Source organism: Hemiscyllium ocellatum, chromosome 3, assembly GCF_020745735.1.
Source record: "Hemiscyllium ocellatum isolate sHemOce1 chromosome 3, sHemOce1.pat.X.cur, whole genome shotgun sequence".
NCBI classification, from domain to species: domain Eukaryota; kingdom Metazoa; phylum Chordata; class Chondrichthyes; order Orectolobiformes; family Hemiscylliidae; genus Hemiscyllium; species Hemiscyllium ocellatum.
Window position 1 is genome coordinate 111,460,783 of NC_083403.1, and position 15,847 is coordinate 111,476,629.

The 15,847-nt window shown below is 42.7% G+C and overlaps 1 protein-coding gene across 2 annotated transcripts in view; it reads left to right on the forward strand.

Moving 5' to 3' along the window:
* elovl5 (ELOVL fatty acid elongase 5) overlaps nucleotides 1-15,847 on the forward strand; it is a 106,426-nt gene that overhangs the window by 31,775 nt on the left and 58,804 nt on the right. For both annotated transcript variants that reach the window (XM_060852876.1, XM_060852882.1), the window contains exon 2: nucleotides 13,896-13,962. In XM_060852876.1, the coding sequence (XP_060708859.1) occupies nucleotides 13,905-13,962 (58 nt within the window). In that variant the 5' untranslated portion in view covers nucleotides 13,896-13,904. The remainder of the gene's footprint in view (nucleotides 1-13,895; nucleotides 13,963-15,847) is intronic.

Below are 15,847 nucleotides of genomic sequence, written 5' to 3' on the forward strand. Positions count from 1 at the left end.
GATATATGGGGACTGTCACGGGAAAAATTATACACAAAAGGCAGGCATCTGTATATATTCAGGTAATTTTGTTTTGGCTGGTCAAAATAAGCAACCTGTTAGATTAATGTTCTGTTGACCTGAGGGCAAAGATTAAAGTTGGAGTAAATTGTTTTTAGGGAACAGTCATTGAAAATAGTCCAATCATGGTTGTCATACAAATTCAGTTTGTATGCAACTTGTTTTATGCTTTGTCAAAATAATGTATTGAAGGTGGAGTCACAGGTAAGCAAGATAGTCAAAAAGGCATTTGTTACGCTTGCCTTTATAGGCCAGTGCATTGAGTATAGGACTTGGAAGGTCATATTGCAGCTGTACAGGACATTGGTTATGCCACTTTCGGAATTCTGGTCTCCCGGCTATAAGAAGGATGTTATTAAATTTGGAAGGGTGCAGTAAAGATTTACAAGGGTATTGCCGGGATTGGAGGGTTTGGCTATAGGGAGAGGATGAATAGGCTGCGGCTGTTTTCCCTGGTGCTTCGGAGTTTGAGGGATGGCCTTATAGAGGTTTATAAAATCATGAGGGGCATGGACAGGATAAATAGTCAAGGTGCTTTTCCCAGCGTAAGGGGGTCCAAAGCTAGAGGGCATATGTTTAAGGTGAGAGGGGGAAGATATAACAGGGACCTAAGGGGGCACCGTTTTCACTCAGAGTATGGTGCGTGTGTGGCATGAGCTGCCTGAGGAAGTGGTGGAGGCTGGTACAATAACAACGTTTAAAAGGCATCTGGATGGGTACATGAATAGGAAGGATTTAGAGGGATATGGGCCAAATGCTGGCAAATAGGACTAGATTAATTTTGGATATCTGGTTAGCATGGACGAGTTAGACCAAAGGATCTGATTCGATGCCATACAACTCTATGGCGCAGCATCAGTAATGCAGTGTTGCTGATGAATATCACAAAAGAATGCTGCCTCTGTAATCTGTGTCAAGCCTGATGCAGCTGTTTATACCAGAGATTCTGGTCTCAGCCTGGAATCTGTATAATGTGATGGTTATGCTGCTTTGGAGAATCAGGTTGAGTAAGCGATAAAGTCATACATACTTAGATGTGTGAACAGAATTCTCTTCTCTTGTAACAAAGCATCACAGAATGTTACACAACAGAATCGTAACTGCCTGACTGGACTGTGCCTCATCTGAAAATTACCTGATTATTGCATGACACAGAGTTACGGACTGCCCTAGATATCTTTTGGACTCAATGCTAACACTATCTCCTGTATCTAGAGGATCCCTTTATTACCAAGTATTTATCTATCCTGATATTGGATAGTGGGCTCCAGAACCATCACAATGAAGCTCATTGTAAAGTGCACTGGACATATTTCCTAGATTTCTTGCCCTAGCTGAGAATCAGTATTATGACATGAAGCCAATTATTCAACAACACGCTGATTGCTTTTAACATTACACTTCATGTTTGAAAGGATCACACTTTCCAGAGATATTAAATCTTCTTCTTCCTGTCACGCATGTAACACCAGAAACAAAAACTCATTTGCACAAGCTTGGTCCATTGTACCAACTGCACAGACAATTTCACCAAGCAGTTGCTATTAGCTGAGATTAAAGAATTATTATTTGTGCAATATTATAGTCGCTGTGCGGCATTTAGTTCCATCCTCAGCGATGAGCTGGGAAGCCAGAGGCTGGGCCTGTTTAATTTGCTGGGAGCAATGGGGTGCAGACCCTATCACCTTTTCTGCAGAATATCTATGAAAGCATGTGTGCTTTTGTGCCCAAAACTTATAAGGACATCTAAGTTGAGGTTTTTCCTTCTTGTGACTGATGCATATGTGGAGCAACAGCTATGACTTTACATTCTGTGGATAAAACTGATCATTTCATCTGAAATCAAAAAAAATAATTGAACGGTTGCCACTAGGCCCATCATATCCATACTGACCCTCTATAAATCAACTCGCCCCACTCCCTCCACCTTTTCCCCAGAGCCCTGAAAATCTTTCCTTTTCATTTAATGATCCAATTTCCTTTTGAAAGCCATGATTGAATCTTCCTCAACCATATTCTCAGGCAGCACATTTCCAGATCCTGGACCAGTCGCTGCATAAAAAGGTTTTCCACACTTTCCCTGTGGTTCTTTTGCCATTCAGCATAAACCACTGTTCTTTGCTTTTTGACCCTCCCTCCGGTGGGAACGTTTTCTTCCCTATCTCTTCTGTCCAGACACCCTGTTCCTGAGTAGTGGAATCCATCAATGTGATATCACATTCTTACTTGTGAATCGGCCATTGAGTTGTTGTATGTTTTGTTGTTGATCTGGGTGACTTCTGTTTTGTTGTTTGTGCATCAGGTATTTGTATCCACCGTGGTTTGTGCAAATGCAGCCAAAAGTTTTCAGGAGCTGCACGTAAGTTTGAAGCCTGGGATGCTCCGAGTTCTAACTTTTACATAATGCTTGTGAGTCTTTATGAACGTTCAAGCTTCGTTGATGATTAGGGTGTACTGTCAAAGCACGTGGCTCTGAAGGGGTTGCATGATTCCCAATTAGTATTTGGACACATTTGTTGAGGCCATAATGGATGGGGAGGCTGCACTGAATTATTTCTATACAACAGTTTGTAGCCTTGTAAGGCGTTAGACTCCCTGCTCAATTGCTGGACCCATTGCGTTTCTGAGGACGTTGAAACCAATCTTAATCAATGGACATCAGCATCCATAGGCAGGTGCCTGAGAGATGTTGATACCATCTGAGCTTTTCCCACTAGTGCTATACAGCAGAATGAAGACTGGAAGCAGATCCTGTTGCATGAACATGCCCGAGTGCTTATTAGGATTCTGCACTTTATCCGGACACCATTGCATAGTGCAGCAAGGAAACTTATTTGCTGTTTTTATGAAAGATCCTCATCAGTGCCCACAAGAGGCCAGAAGTATGGTTCAACTGGACCTGTATTCACTTAGCACTGTAGCAACTCACCCAGGCTCTGTCAACAGCATCTTCCAAACCTCTGACCACTACCATCAGAAAAAACAAGCACAGCAGATAGATGAGAGCACCACCACCTGCAAATTCCCCTGCAAGTTGCCCTGGCTTGGAAATATATCACAGTCCCTTCATATGACTGGAACTGCTTTCCTATCAGCACTGTGAAGTTATATAAACCACAGGGTTTAAGATGGTGCTCACCACTACCTTACCACAGAGAGCTGTGGGAGCAGAGTTTTTGTCTATATTTTTGATCAGTAGGGGAATCGAGGGTTATGGGGAAAGCGCAGGAAAGTGGACATGATGAATCTTGGATCAGCTATGATCCTATTGACTGGCTGACCAGGCTCAATTAGCCGAACAGCCTTATCCTGTTTCTATACCATCTGTTCTTCTCAAGAACAATTTAGGGCACAGGCAATAAATGCACTTACAAAACATGAAAGAACGCAAAATGAACTTGCTTATGCCCACTGAAGTGTTTGTGTTTGAATCGACGAATGCTTCAAATGACTTAATTATCCTGGGATTGTACCTTTTCTGAAGGACATGATGGTACAAGGTCAGCACATTGGTGTTGGCTGTAATGTTATTAGCATACAGTACTTTCTCAGTGATTCAAATAAACAAACAGCATAGTGAGTAGTTGTGGTTATAATCATGCATCCAGGGACATTGTGGACACTACAATGGTTAGCACCTCGTGCTGTTTATGACCTCCTCATCTGTAACATCCATAAGTGCCCATGTGAAATGCATTGGAGGTTTATTTGTTCCCATCATAACCCGTCTCACCAGGGTGAAATCTCTGTTCATGCTGGTGAGATGGGTTATGATAGTATCAAATAAATTACTATCGGAGAATAGTACGCTTTGCTTCAGATGTGAAACCAACTCTAAACAGTAAAATATATTACCAGATCCAGTAAATCTGAGCCAGGTAAGCATGGAAGGGACAAGTTTAACATAGTTCTGTATCTCCCTCAGAATAGCCTGTGAGTAATCCTTCTCATCTGTAGATATAAAGAGAGTAAATTAACCTGCCGTAATGGCTGAGGGAGATCTTCATTCTCTTCCTCTCTTGCTGCCATTTCAGCAAAGTGCTGGCTAAATTCAGGCTAGCTGTTATCTTCCTATGTTTTCAGTGAACCGACATTAGCTGACTCCATTAATTCCCTCTGATAGCAACTTCAACTAATGTGAGGCAGCTGACACAAACACTCATGTATAAATATAAGGTCATAAGGTCGTTCATAGCTGCACCCATGTAATACAGCGTCAGAGAACTGATAGTTGTTTTTGCTTCACTGGGCTCTTTTATTTGAAATTGGACACCTTCTTCCTCCCGTCGCTCCAAATAAGGCAGTTTGTAGAGACTGTGCTGATCTCCCATGTGGTTACCTCCTCTGCAGCAGAACTCTGTGTTTGTGTGAGTGTGTACACTTATTGGTGTGAGTGTGTATACGTATTGGTGTGTGTGTTTGTATATGGGGTGGATATGCCTTTCTCCTCAGTGAAGGGCCTTTCTCTGTTTTCTCCTGCTGTCTGTAGTAGCTTCGAGGGCCAGTACACAGTCAAACAGCCATTCTCGTGCTCCAGATGGCATGTTCTGCACCTTGATTCGTGCATGCACTGAGAATTATTTCTACAATGTGTGTTAATTAAAAGACTTAACAGGTGATTTCAGCACCATTATTGCAGGTTTCTTTTTTTTTCAAATTAGTTGCTTAGCGACCCGTTGCTTATCACACTCCCTAGCTCCACGAAAATATTCCCTCGTGGTGCAAGCCTAGAACCCATTTTAAAACCTTTTCTTGTCCCTCACGACAAGTTATACTCACTCTGACCTGAACCGATTTCTGACTGAGTTAGGTTTCTCTTGGCTATTCTTCATCGTTATTGAAACGGTAGCTGTTGTCCTGTTTTGTGTTGTTTATGCTGGATCTTGTCTCAGGTGTGTTGACTGTTATGATCTTGTACATAAATTTGTTATTGTTGGAATATTGCTTTCCAGCTGTATGTAGTATGCTGATTTCTTTCTTGCTTTATCTTTTTCCTGAGATGTTTCTCATGCCTGTTACAGCCACTGCTATTGTTAAGGCACAATGCAAAAATCATGTTTAAAATAGCAAATTATAAATACTGTAAAGGAGGGAGAACACTTGAAACATTTTGACCCAAATAGAGTCGTAGAGTCATAGAGATGTACAGCACGGAAACAGCCCCTTCGGTCCAAGCTGTCCACGCTGACCAGATATCCCCCCACCCAATCTAGTCCCACCTGCCAGCACCCGGCCCATATCCCTCCAAACCCTTCCTATTCGTATACCCATCCAAATGCCCCTTAAATGTTGCAATTGTACCAGCCCCCACCACATCCTCTGGCAGCTCATTCTGTACACATACTACCCTCTGCGTGAAAAAGTTGCCCCTTAGGTCTCTTTTATATCTTTCCCCTCTCACCTTAAACCTATGCCCGCTAGTTCTGGACTCCCCGACCCCAGGGAAAAGACTTTGTCTATTTATCCTATCCATGCCCCCCTCATAATTTTGTAAACCTTTATAAGGTCACCCCTCAGCCTCCGACGCTCCAGGGAAAACAGCCCCAGCCTGTTCAGCCTCTCCCTGTAGCTCAAATCCTCCAACCCTGGCAACATCCTCGTAAATCTCTTCTGAACCCTTTCAAGTTTCGCAACATCTTTCCGATAGGAAGGAGACCAGAATTGCACGCAGTATTCCAACAGTGGCCTAACCAATGTCCTGTACAGCTGCAACATGACCTCCCAACTCCTGTACTCAATACTCTAACCAATAAAGGAAAGCATACCAAACATCTTCACTATCCTATCTACCTGCGACTCCACTTTCAAGGAGCTATGAACCTCCACTCTAAGGTCTCTTTGTTTAGCAACACTCCCTAGGACCTTACCATTAAGTGTACAAGTCCAGCTAAGATTTGTTTTCCCAAAATGCATACCTCGCATTTATCTGACTTAAACTCCATCTGCCATTCCTCAGCACATTGGCCCATCTGGTCAAGATCCTGTTGTAATCTGAGGTAACCCTCTTCGCTGTCCATTACACCTCCAATTTTGGTATCATCTACAAACTTACTAACTGTACCTCTTATGCTCGCATCCAAATCATTTATGTAAATAACAAAACGTAGAGGATCCAGCACCGATCCTTGTGTCACTCCACTGGTCACAGGCCTCCAGTCTGAAAAACAACCCTCTACCACCACCCTCTGTCTTCTACCTTTGAGCCAGTTCTGTATTCAAATGGCTTGTTCCCCCTGTATTCCGTGAGATCTAACCTTGCTAATCAGTCTCCAAGGGGAACCTTGTTGAATGCCTTACTGAAGTCCATATAGATCACATCTACTGCTCTGCCCTCATCAATCTTCTTTGTTACTTCTTCACAAAACTCAATCAAGTTTGTGAGGCATGATTTCCCACTCACAAAGCCACATTGACTGTTCCTAATCAGTCCTTGCCTTTCCAAATACATGTCCATCCTGTCCCTCAGGATTCCCTCCAACAACTTGCCCACCACCAAGGTCAGGCTCACCAGTCTATAGTTCCCCGGCTTGTCTTTACCGCCCTTCTTAAACAGTGGCACCACATTTGCCAACCTCCAGTCTTCTGGCACCTCATCTGTGACTATCGATGATACAAATATCTCAGCAAGAGGCCCAGCAATCATTTCTCTAACTTCCCACAGAGTTTTCGGGTACACTTGATCAGGTTGTGGGGATTTATCCACCTTTAACGTTTCAAGACATCCAGCACTTCCTCCCCTGTAATCTGGACATTTTGCAAGATGTCACCACCTATTTCCCTACAGTCTATATCTTCCATATCCTTTTCCACAGTAAATACTGATGCAAAATATTCATTTAGTATCTCCTCCATTTTCTGTGGCTCCACACAAAGGTCACCTTGCTGATCTTTGAGGTGCCCTATTCTCTCCCTTGTTACTCTTTTGTCCTTAATATATTTGTAAACACCCTTTGGATTCTCCTTAATTCTATTTGCCAAAGCTATCTCATGTCCCCGTTTTGCCCTCCTGATTTCCCTCTTAAGTATAGTCCTACTTTCTTTATACTCTTCTAAGGATTCACTCGATCTATCCTGTCTATACCTGACATATGCTTCCTTCTTTTTCTTGACCAAACCCTCAATTTCTTTAGTCATCCAGTAGTCCCTATACCTACCAGCCTTCCCTTTCACCCTGACAGGAATATACTTTCTCTGGATTCTTGTTGTCTCATTTGTGAAGGCTTCCCATTTTCCAGCCGTCCCTTTACCTGCGAACATCTGCCTCCAATCAGCTTTTAAAAGTTCTTGCCTAATACCATCAAAATTGGCCAATCTCCAATTTAGAATTTCAACTTTTAGATCTGGTCTATCCTTTTCCATCATGATTTTAAAACGAATAGAATTATGGTCACTGGCCCCAAAGTGCTCCCCCACTGACACCTCAGTCACCTGCCCTGCCTTATTTCCCAAGAGTAGATCAAGTTTTGCACCTTCTCTAATAGGTACATCCACATACTGAATCAGAAAATTGTCTTATACACACTGAAGAAATTCCTCTCCATCTAAACCTTTATCACTATGGCAGTCCCAGTCGATGTTTGGAAAGTTAAAATCTCTACGATAACTACCCTATTATTCTTACACATAGCTGAGATCTCCTTACAAGTTTGTTTCTCAATTTCACTCTGACTATTGGGGGGTCTATAATACAAATCCAATGAGGGGATCATCCCTTTCTTATTTCTCAGTTCCACCCAAATAACTTCTCTGGATGTATTTCCGGGAATACCCTCCCTCAGCACAGCTGTAATGCTATCCCTTATCAAAAAGGCCACTCCCCCTCCTCTCTTGCCTCCCTTTCTATCCTTCCTGTAGCATTTGTATCCTGGAACATTAAGCTGCCAGTTCTGCCCATCCCTGAGCCATGTTTCCGTAATTGCTATGATATCCCAGTCCCATGTTCCTAACCATGCCCTGAGTTCATCTGCCTTCCCTAACAAGGCCCCTTGCATTGAAATAAATGCAGTTTAATTTATTAGTCTACCTTGTCCCTGCCTGCCCTGACTGTTTGACTCATTTCTGTTCTCAGCTGTACCCGTCTCACATTGATCTCTTTCCTCACTATCTCCCTGGGTCCCACCCCCACTTTCTAATTTAAATCCTCCCAAGCAGTTCTAGCAAATTTCCCTGCCAGTATATTAGTCCCCTTCCAATTTTGGTGCAATCCGTCCTTCTTGTACAGGTCACTTCTACCCCAAAAGAGATTCCAATGATCCAAAAATGTGAATCCTTCTCCCATACACCAGCTCCTCAGCCACGTATTCATCTGCTCTATCCTCCTATTCCTGCCCTCACTCGCTCGTAGCACTGGGAGTAATCCAGATATTACTAACCTTAGGGCGGCACGATGGCACAGCAGTTAGCACTGCTGCCTCACAGCGCTAGAGACCTGGGTTCAATTCCCGCCTCAGGCGACTGACTGTGTGGAATTTGCACGTTCTCCCTGTGTCTGCGTGGGTTTCCTCCGGGTGCTCCGGTTTCCTCTCACAGTCCAAAGACCTGCGGGTTAGATGAATTGGCCAGGCTAAATTGCCCGTAGTGTTAGGTAAGGGGCAAATGTATGGGTGGGTTGCGCTTCGGCAGGTCGGTGTGGACTTGTTGGACCGAAGGGCCTGTTTCCACACTGTAAATAATCTAATCTCAAAAAGTAATCTTACAATGAATTTGGGGCGGCACGGTGGCACAGTGGTTAGCACTGCTGCCTCACAGCGCCAGGGACCTGGGTTCAATTCCCGCCTCAGGCGACTGACTGTGTGGAGTTTGCACGTTCTCCCCGTGTCTGCGTGGGTTTCCTCCGGGTGCTCCGGTTTCCTCCCACAGTCCAAAGATGTGCGGGTCAGGTGAATTGGCCATGCTAAAATTGCCCGTAGTGTTAGGTAAGGGGTATATGTAGGGGTATGGGTGAGTTGCGCTTCGGCGGGTCGGTGTGGACTTGTTGGGCCGAAGGGCCTGTTTCCACACTGTAAGTAATCTAATCTAAAACCTTGAGGACCTCCTTTTTAAATTTCTGCCTAACTCTCTGTAATCTTCCTTCAGAATCTCAACCTTTCCCCTTCTTATGTCGTTGGTTCCAATGTGGACAATGGCCTCTTGCTGACCCCTCTCCCCTGTGAGAACATTCTGCACCCTCTCTGAGATATCCTTGAACCTGGCACCAGGGAAACAACACACCATCCTGCTTTTTCTCTGCTGGTCACACAAACGTCTGTCTGTACCTACAGAATCCCCTAACACAATTGATCTCTTGGAAAAGCTGACTTACTCCACGTTGCAATAGAGCATGCTTTAGATTAGATTACTTACAGTGTGGAAACAGGCCCTTCTACCCAACAAATTCACACCGACCTGCCGAAGCGCAACCCACCCAGACCCCATTCTCCTACATTTCCCACTTCACCTAACACGATGGGCAATTTATCTCGGCCAATTCACCTAACCAGCACATTTTTGGACTGTGGGAGGAAACCGGAGCACCCGGAGGAAACCCACGCAGACACGGGGAGAATGTGCAAACTCCACACAGTAAGTCGCCTGAGGCGGGAAATGAACCCAGGTCTCTGGTGCTGTGAGGCAGCAGTGCTAACCACTGTGCCATTGTGCCGCCCATTTGACTCTATCAAACAGAATAATGCCATAGCTGGCTTGTAAATCAAAGCAATCCAGCAGAGTTTTGTTTTAGCAATCACTAATAGTTGTGGCTAATACACTGTAATTCTTCAGTTTAGAGAGGAGCAGATTTGAACATCTTAAGATCATTATAGTTATCTGCCCTTTGGGAACTTTTGTAACTATTCTATTGGTTTGTGAGACCCACACTGCAAGTTCAATTTCTTGGGAAAGCCAGGATGGGGTCAGTTTGACTCAGCAGTAAGTTCTAGCGGCCCCTCTTACATGATTCTCACACCCATACTCTGCTGACAGAATTGGAGTCTTTCAGAAATAGCAGGTGGGTCTATGAAGTAGGCTTGACTCCATGAAAACCCAGCCAATGATTTCCAACAAATCCAGTCTGAAATTTCAGAACAACATTTCTTATTTGGATCAATTAGAATGTGATATTTGGAGTAGTTGAGACACCTAACAAAGATGAGATGAATCTTTACCTTAGATACCGATCCATGAAATATCCACATCTCTTGTTTATAAGTTCAAGATGGGGAAAGAAATAGTTGGTAAAAAATAGGAATGTTTTGATGTAGAGTGGGAAGTGGCTCCCATGCTCTGTGATTACTGACATGGAGTCGTTATCCGAATGCTTGATGTGTTTTGAGAAGAGAAGGAATTCAAGTTTAAGAAGTTTCATCCTTGAAAAGAAACGTTTTCCCAAAAGGTCTCTTTCAGCTGTTTTTCTTTACATCAGTTACTTGATTGCGATTGGCTTATTAAAAAAGATAAAAGTGTCCATAGTCTTATTAGACAATAGGGTTGAGAGAGAGAGAGAGAGAGAGAGATAACTGATGGTGGTTTAATCTGAGGGTCAGCGCACATCAAGTGAGGGAAAAAGTTGAGATCCTTCATGATAACCTTAGCCTGTGTGAGAATTAAACCCTCATTGTTAGCGTTACTCGGCGTCACAAATCAACCATTCTACCAACTGCAGTCAAAAATTAAATGCATTTCAATTATCATTCGTTTATAGACAAATTTGTCAAGAGGGTTCCAGTTCCACATGGTTGCTCCCAATGTGGAGTTACCAGGTGAGATCTTTGCAGAGTTAGGTTGGCTTTGAGTTTTGTTTCCAGATTTATGTGGCTTCTGAGGTCTGTCCGCCGTAGTTATGGGTTAAATGGCTGTGGGATTTGCGGATGAGTACGCGGGGGGATGGCAGAGGTCTAGAGTGCCTAGCAGTCTGTTATAAAACCGAGCTGAAGTCTCAGAGAACTGGGAAAGACCTTTTAACCGGCCAACTTTGGCACTCACTGGCCTCTGGGGCCACTCTAAACCTTGCGGTGGCGACAGACACTTTGCCTCAGAGCGAAAATCGTGTGCAAAGAGATCATTTCCATGTAGGTGGATCCCTACTTGAACCTCCCACCTTGTGGGGTATATTAGGAAGCATTTATTTGGTAAGTGGAGAATGACAGACACCCCGTGCTATACCTCTCCTGGGAGAGTTTGATGGGGACAGCATCGAGAGCAATTTATTTTTCAGTTTAAAAGTGTAGAGTGGTAAACTTATATGTGTGTGTGTGTGTGTGTGTGTGTGTGTGTGTGTGTGTGTGTGTGTGTGTGTGTGTGTGTGTGTGTGTGTGTGTGTTGCAGGGTGGGGGGGAGCGTATGAGTGTGAGAGTGTGTGAGAGTGTAAAGGGATATAAGTCTGTGAGAGGGTAGGTGTGTGGGTGTGTATGTGTGAACATATGAGAGAGAGCTTGTGTATGAGAATGTGTGTGTGTGTGTGTGTCTGTCTGTTTGTTTGTCTGAATGCCTGTCTGTCTGTCTCACACAGGACACCTCACACCTTCAGTGCATTATCAGAGCTGATATGGCACGTATTGTTAAAGTTCACTTGAGAATGTAACTTTTTAAAAAATGTTTTGGGATTTACATATGAAAAAACTGAAACCAACATAGTCATTCTAAAAGATGAGAGACCTAATAAACAATCCAGGTCTTTTCAATATATAATTTCACTTGCATCACACTGTAAACCTCTGCTATAAATTTTGTGTCTTAAGATCTTATACTCCACAACCACTGATGAAGGAGCAGCACTCCAAAAGCTAGTGCTTCCAAATAAACCTGTTGGACTATTATCTGGTGTTGTGATTTTTAATTTTGGATATTTTATTTCTCATTTGGACAGTGCTCAGTGGTAATAACCTTGAAGTTACTGGTGGTGAATGACAAACCCCAGTTTCTTGTTTTAATGGAAGAGTTAACCCTTTATAAAATAAATAAGATAATGCCAGCATCAACCTATGAGAAAGTGCAACATTATGGACATGCCATCATCAATCCTTCTTCTGTGCTGTTTGAATTAGACAAAGTCTGAACTGTAGATTTCATCCTTGTTTTATCTGACTCTGACAGATGGTTTATTTCAAGTCAGAATGGCTGGGGCAGGGGGTGGGGAGTGGAATGGATGGGTGTGCATCTCTTTCCCAAGATAGATGATGTTCCTTCCATGTGATAGTTTATCTTATGATCCAGCCAAGACCTAAAGGAGTCGAGTAAGTGTATTTGTGGCATAGTTGACCCAGCAGTTTGAAACCACTCAATGTCTGGTTGGAAGTCAAGTATTAGCTGCTTGCACTACTGGATTTTGACCATTGTTGTTGTTTTGGTTTCATTTCCTTTTTCATTGAAATAATTAACAGCGAAACTGCTATTAGTGAGAACAATGCTTTTACATTCAATGTTTGGCCGGTAACTTGATACAGTGGAAATCTGACTGTTATGAATCCATTGAAATCAGTGGGGTGAAGACTGAGTACTATGTATAATGGGGAGCTGGTTCACTCTGCCAGATTACTGTCATGTGCATGAACGTTTTCCACAGATGTCGGCAGTATTTGGCAGTTAGCAAATGAAAGACAAAGATTTTAGGCTGCTGTATACATTTCTAAATCAATCTTTCTTTCAAAACTTAGTTGTGTTCTTTATTTTCATTTAATGTTCCCACATTCACAGTTTTCTTTTTATATTCACACTTAGTGGCTTTCCACTATTGTTACGGTTGAGAGATTTTTTTACTCACAGATTGTTCCTTCTGTTCAACTAGAGCCTTTGTGAGTGTAATCATCAAATGCTTCTCATTAAACAAGGTTGGTCTGTCCAGTCTGTGGGCAGATCTGAATGCCCAATTTGAAAACAAAGATCTTGATGTAATTATTCATAATTCATAATTGAAAGCTGAAAACCTTTACTAATCTAGTAATCAAATATTCAATATCAAAGCGTCAACTGATTGATGCCCCAGGCATTGTTTGAAATATAGAGGATGCTTCCATGATCTGTCAGGTCCTGGCTGTGCAGAAAGCAGAACTGGCCAATTGTCACTACGCAGCTGTGAATCTCCACTTAATAATTTAGGTCTGCAAAACGCTAAACTGTGCAGCCTCAACGTCCTGAGGTGGACTCCCTTGAAGAGTTGCTTCCCAGTCCATGCACTAGATAATGGAATTCAACCCCCCCCCCTTACTATGTACAGGGCTATGTTGGATAATCCTTGGAAACAGGTGTGGGATCACAATATGCTATCACCCTGCTCCCATGTAATGTCGTGCAGACAGCATGGCAACTTTATTCCAGCAATTGCTGTGGCAGGCAATGTTGACCATATTGTTCATTGGCAGAGAATTGAGTCTTGTTAGCACCACTCAAAGGTAACCTGCGCAACCTGCTAATTTGCACCTTGCAAGGTGCTTTGGGGTTGGGACATGAGTTGGAAATGGTTTGAGAAGAGAATCTAACTTAGGAAAGTTATAGCATGGGATGGAATCGGCTCCAAGTTTACACTAGTAGCTCTGGATGCTTCAGTGGAAGAGGAGAAAAGTTGAAGAGTTACGCACACACACACACACACACATATATATATATATATATATATATATATAGATTATTAGCTGCAGTTCTGTACTGACTGCAAGGTGAGTGACTGCACCCTTCAGTGACAAATAAAACAAGTTGCAGCAGATCCCTTTTTCGGTCGCCCTATTGCTTACTAACCAATGTGTATTCTCTGGAGATGGTACAGAAAATGAGCAATTCTATTACATGTACTGAGCATTATTGAAACATCTATGAGTTGCTTTGTTTGTTCCATTCTATTAATTGTTTTTATTTAATTACTATAGATTTTAAAAATGGAAGCTGTGGACCGGACGCTAAATTACTATTTTGTATCATGGTTTGGACCAAGAGGTAAGTGAGCATTTTGATAAATGATGAAGTAACCTATAAATGTATTGAAAGTGTTTCCGCAGGCATATGATTAATATTTGACTGTACATTACAAGATGTAAACCATCATTATGCAAGTAGTAATCCAGTTGGTGGCACAACTGATAGCAGTAAAATGCATCTTATTGTGAGTGCAGCTATTTTAATGCATCCAGGCATTTAACTGTACTTTATTTATCCTCTAAACTCAAATATTGAGCAAATGCTGGCTGCGAAGAATTGTGCTGGGCATGCTAATCAGCTTGACCCGAGGATGTTATTAATAAAGGCAGAAATTTGAGACAAGCTTTATTCTCAAAGATGGGTAGTGTTTCTTTTTTGTAATGAACCAGTTTATATAATTGTATTGTGAACATGCTTTTCATTTGCAGGTGGACCTCTGGGAGTTATTACCTGTAGAGGTGACGTCGCAGTAACCCCAGAACGTAGTGTCTTGCAAGCTATTGTATAATAATGTTGCGCCCTACACCTCACTAATGATTGTCTGAATGTCAATATCTAAGGGTGCTACCGGGCAGTACTGCACTTTCATTATTGTAGGCTGCATTTCAACAAGTGGGATGGGCTGTACCCAGCTATAGTGTGAAACATTGTGCAGTGTACTCTCAGCACTGTGTGGCTAGTAGAGCCTGTAAGCTATATCTAAACGCTAGTGTGTGAGGCTGAACATTAGAACATAATGTAAGAACATAAAGCACTAGGAGCAGGAGTTGGCCATCTGGCCCTTCAAGCCTGTTCTGCTATTCAGTAAGATCATGGCTGATTTTTTCATGGCCTCAGTTACACCTAGCTGCCCCCTCACCATAACCCTTAATTCCTTTATTGTTCACAAAATTATCTATCTTCGCTTTAAAAACATTTACTGAGGAAGCCTCAACTACTTCACTGGGCAGGAAATTCCATAGAATCAGGAATCCTAAATCTGCTCTTCTTAATTTTAAGGCTATGACCTCTTGTCCTAACTTCACCCACCAGTGGAAACATCCTCTCTGCTTCTATCTTATCTATTCTCTTTGTAATTTTATATGTTTGTATAAGATTCCGTCCCCCCCCCCCCACCATTCTTCTAAATTCCAATGAACATAATCTCAGTCTACGCAGTTTCTCCTCATAAGCCAACCCCCTCAACTCCAGAATCAACCTAGTGAATCTCCTCTGCACCCCCTCCAGCGCCAGTACATCCTTTCTCAAATATGGAGACCAAAACTGCACACAGTACTCCAACCGTGCCCTCACCAGCACCCTATACATCTGCAACATAACTTCTCTGCTTTTAAACTCAATCCCTTTTGCAATGAAGGACAAAATTTCATTTGCATTCTTAATAACCTGTTGCACCTGCAGACCAACATATTGTGATTCATGCACAAGGACACCCAGGTCCCTCTGCAAACCAGCATGCTCGATTTCTTACCATTCAAGTAATAGTCCTTTTTACTGTTAGTCCTACCAAAACAGATGACTTCACGTCTATTAACATTGTACTCCAATCTACCACACCTTCGCTCACTCACTTAAACTATCTGTGTCCCTTTGCACACTGTGCTCTACCACTCATTTTAATGTCATCTGCAAACTTTGACACACTACATCTTGTCCCCAACACCAAATCATCTATGTCTCTTAAGAACATTACCTCTTAAGAACAATGAGATCACCAGTCAATGATGTCCTCAGTACAAGAAACGTCTTGTAGGGCTGTCGCTCTGTGGATCTTGTTGTTGGTCTTTGGTCTCTGGTCCAATGGAACTTCATGACAATGAACTGTTGTCTCCTTCTCTGGCATGTTCGAATCATGACATAAAGAAATCATTTTGCTTAACTTTGGGGTTTGCAGAAAACTGCC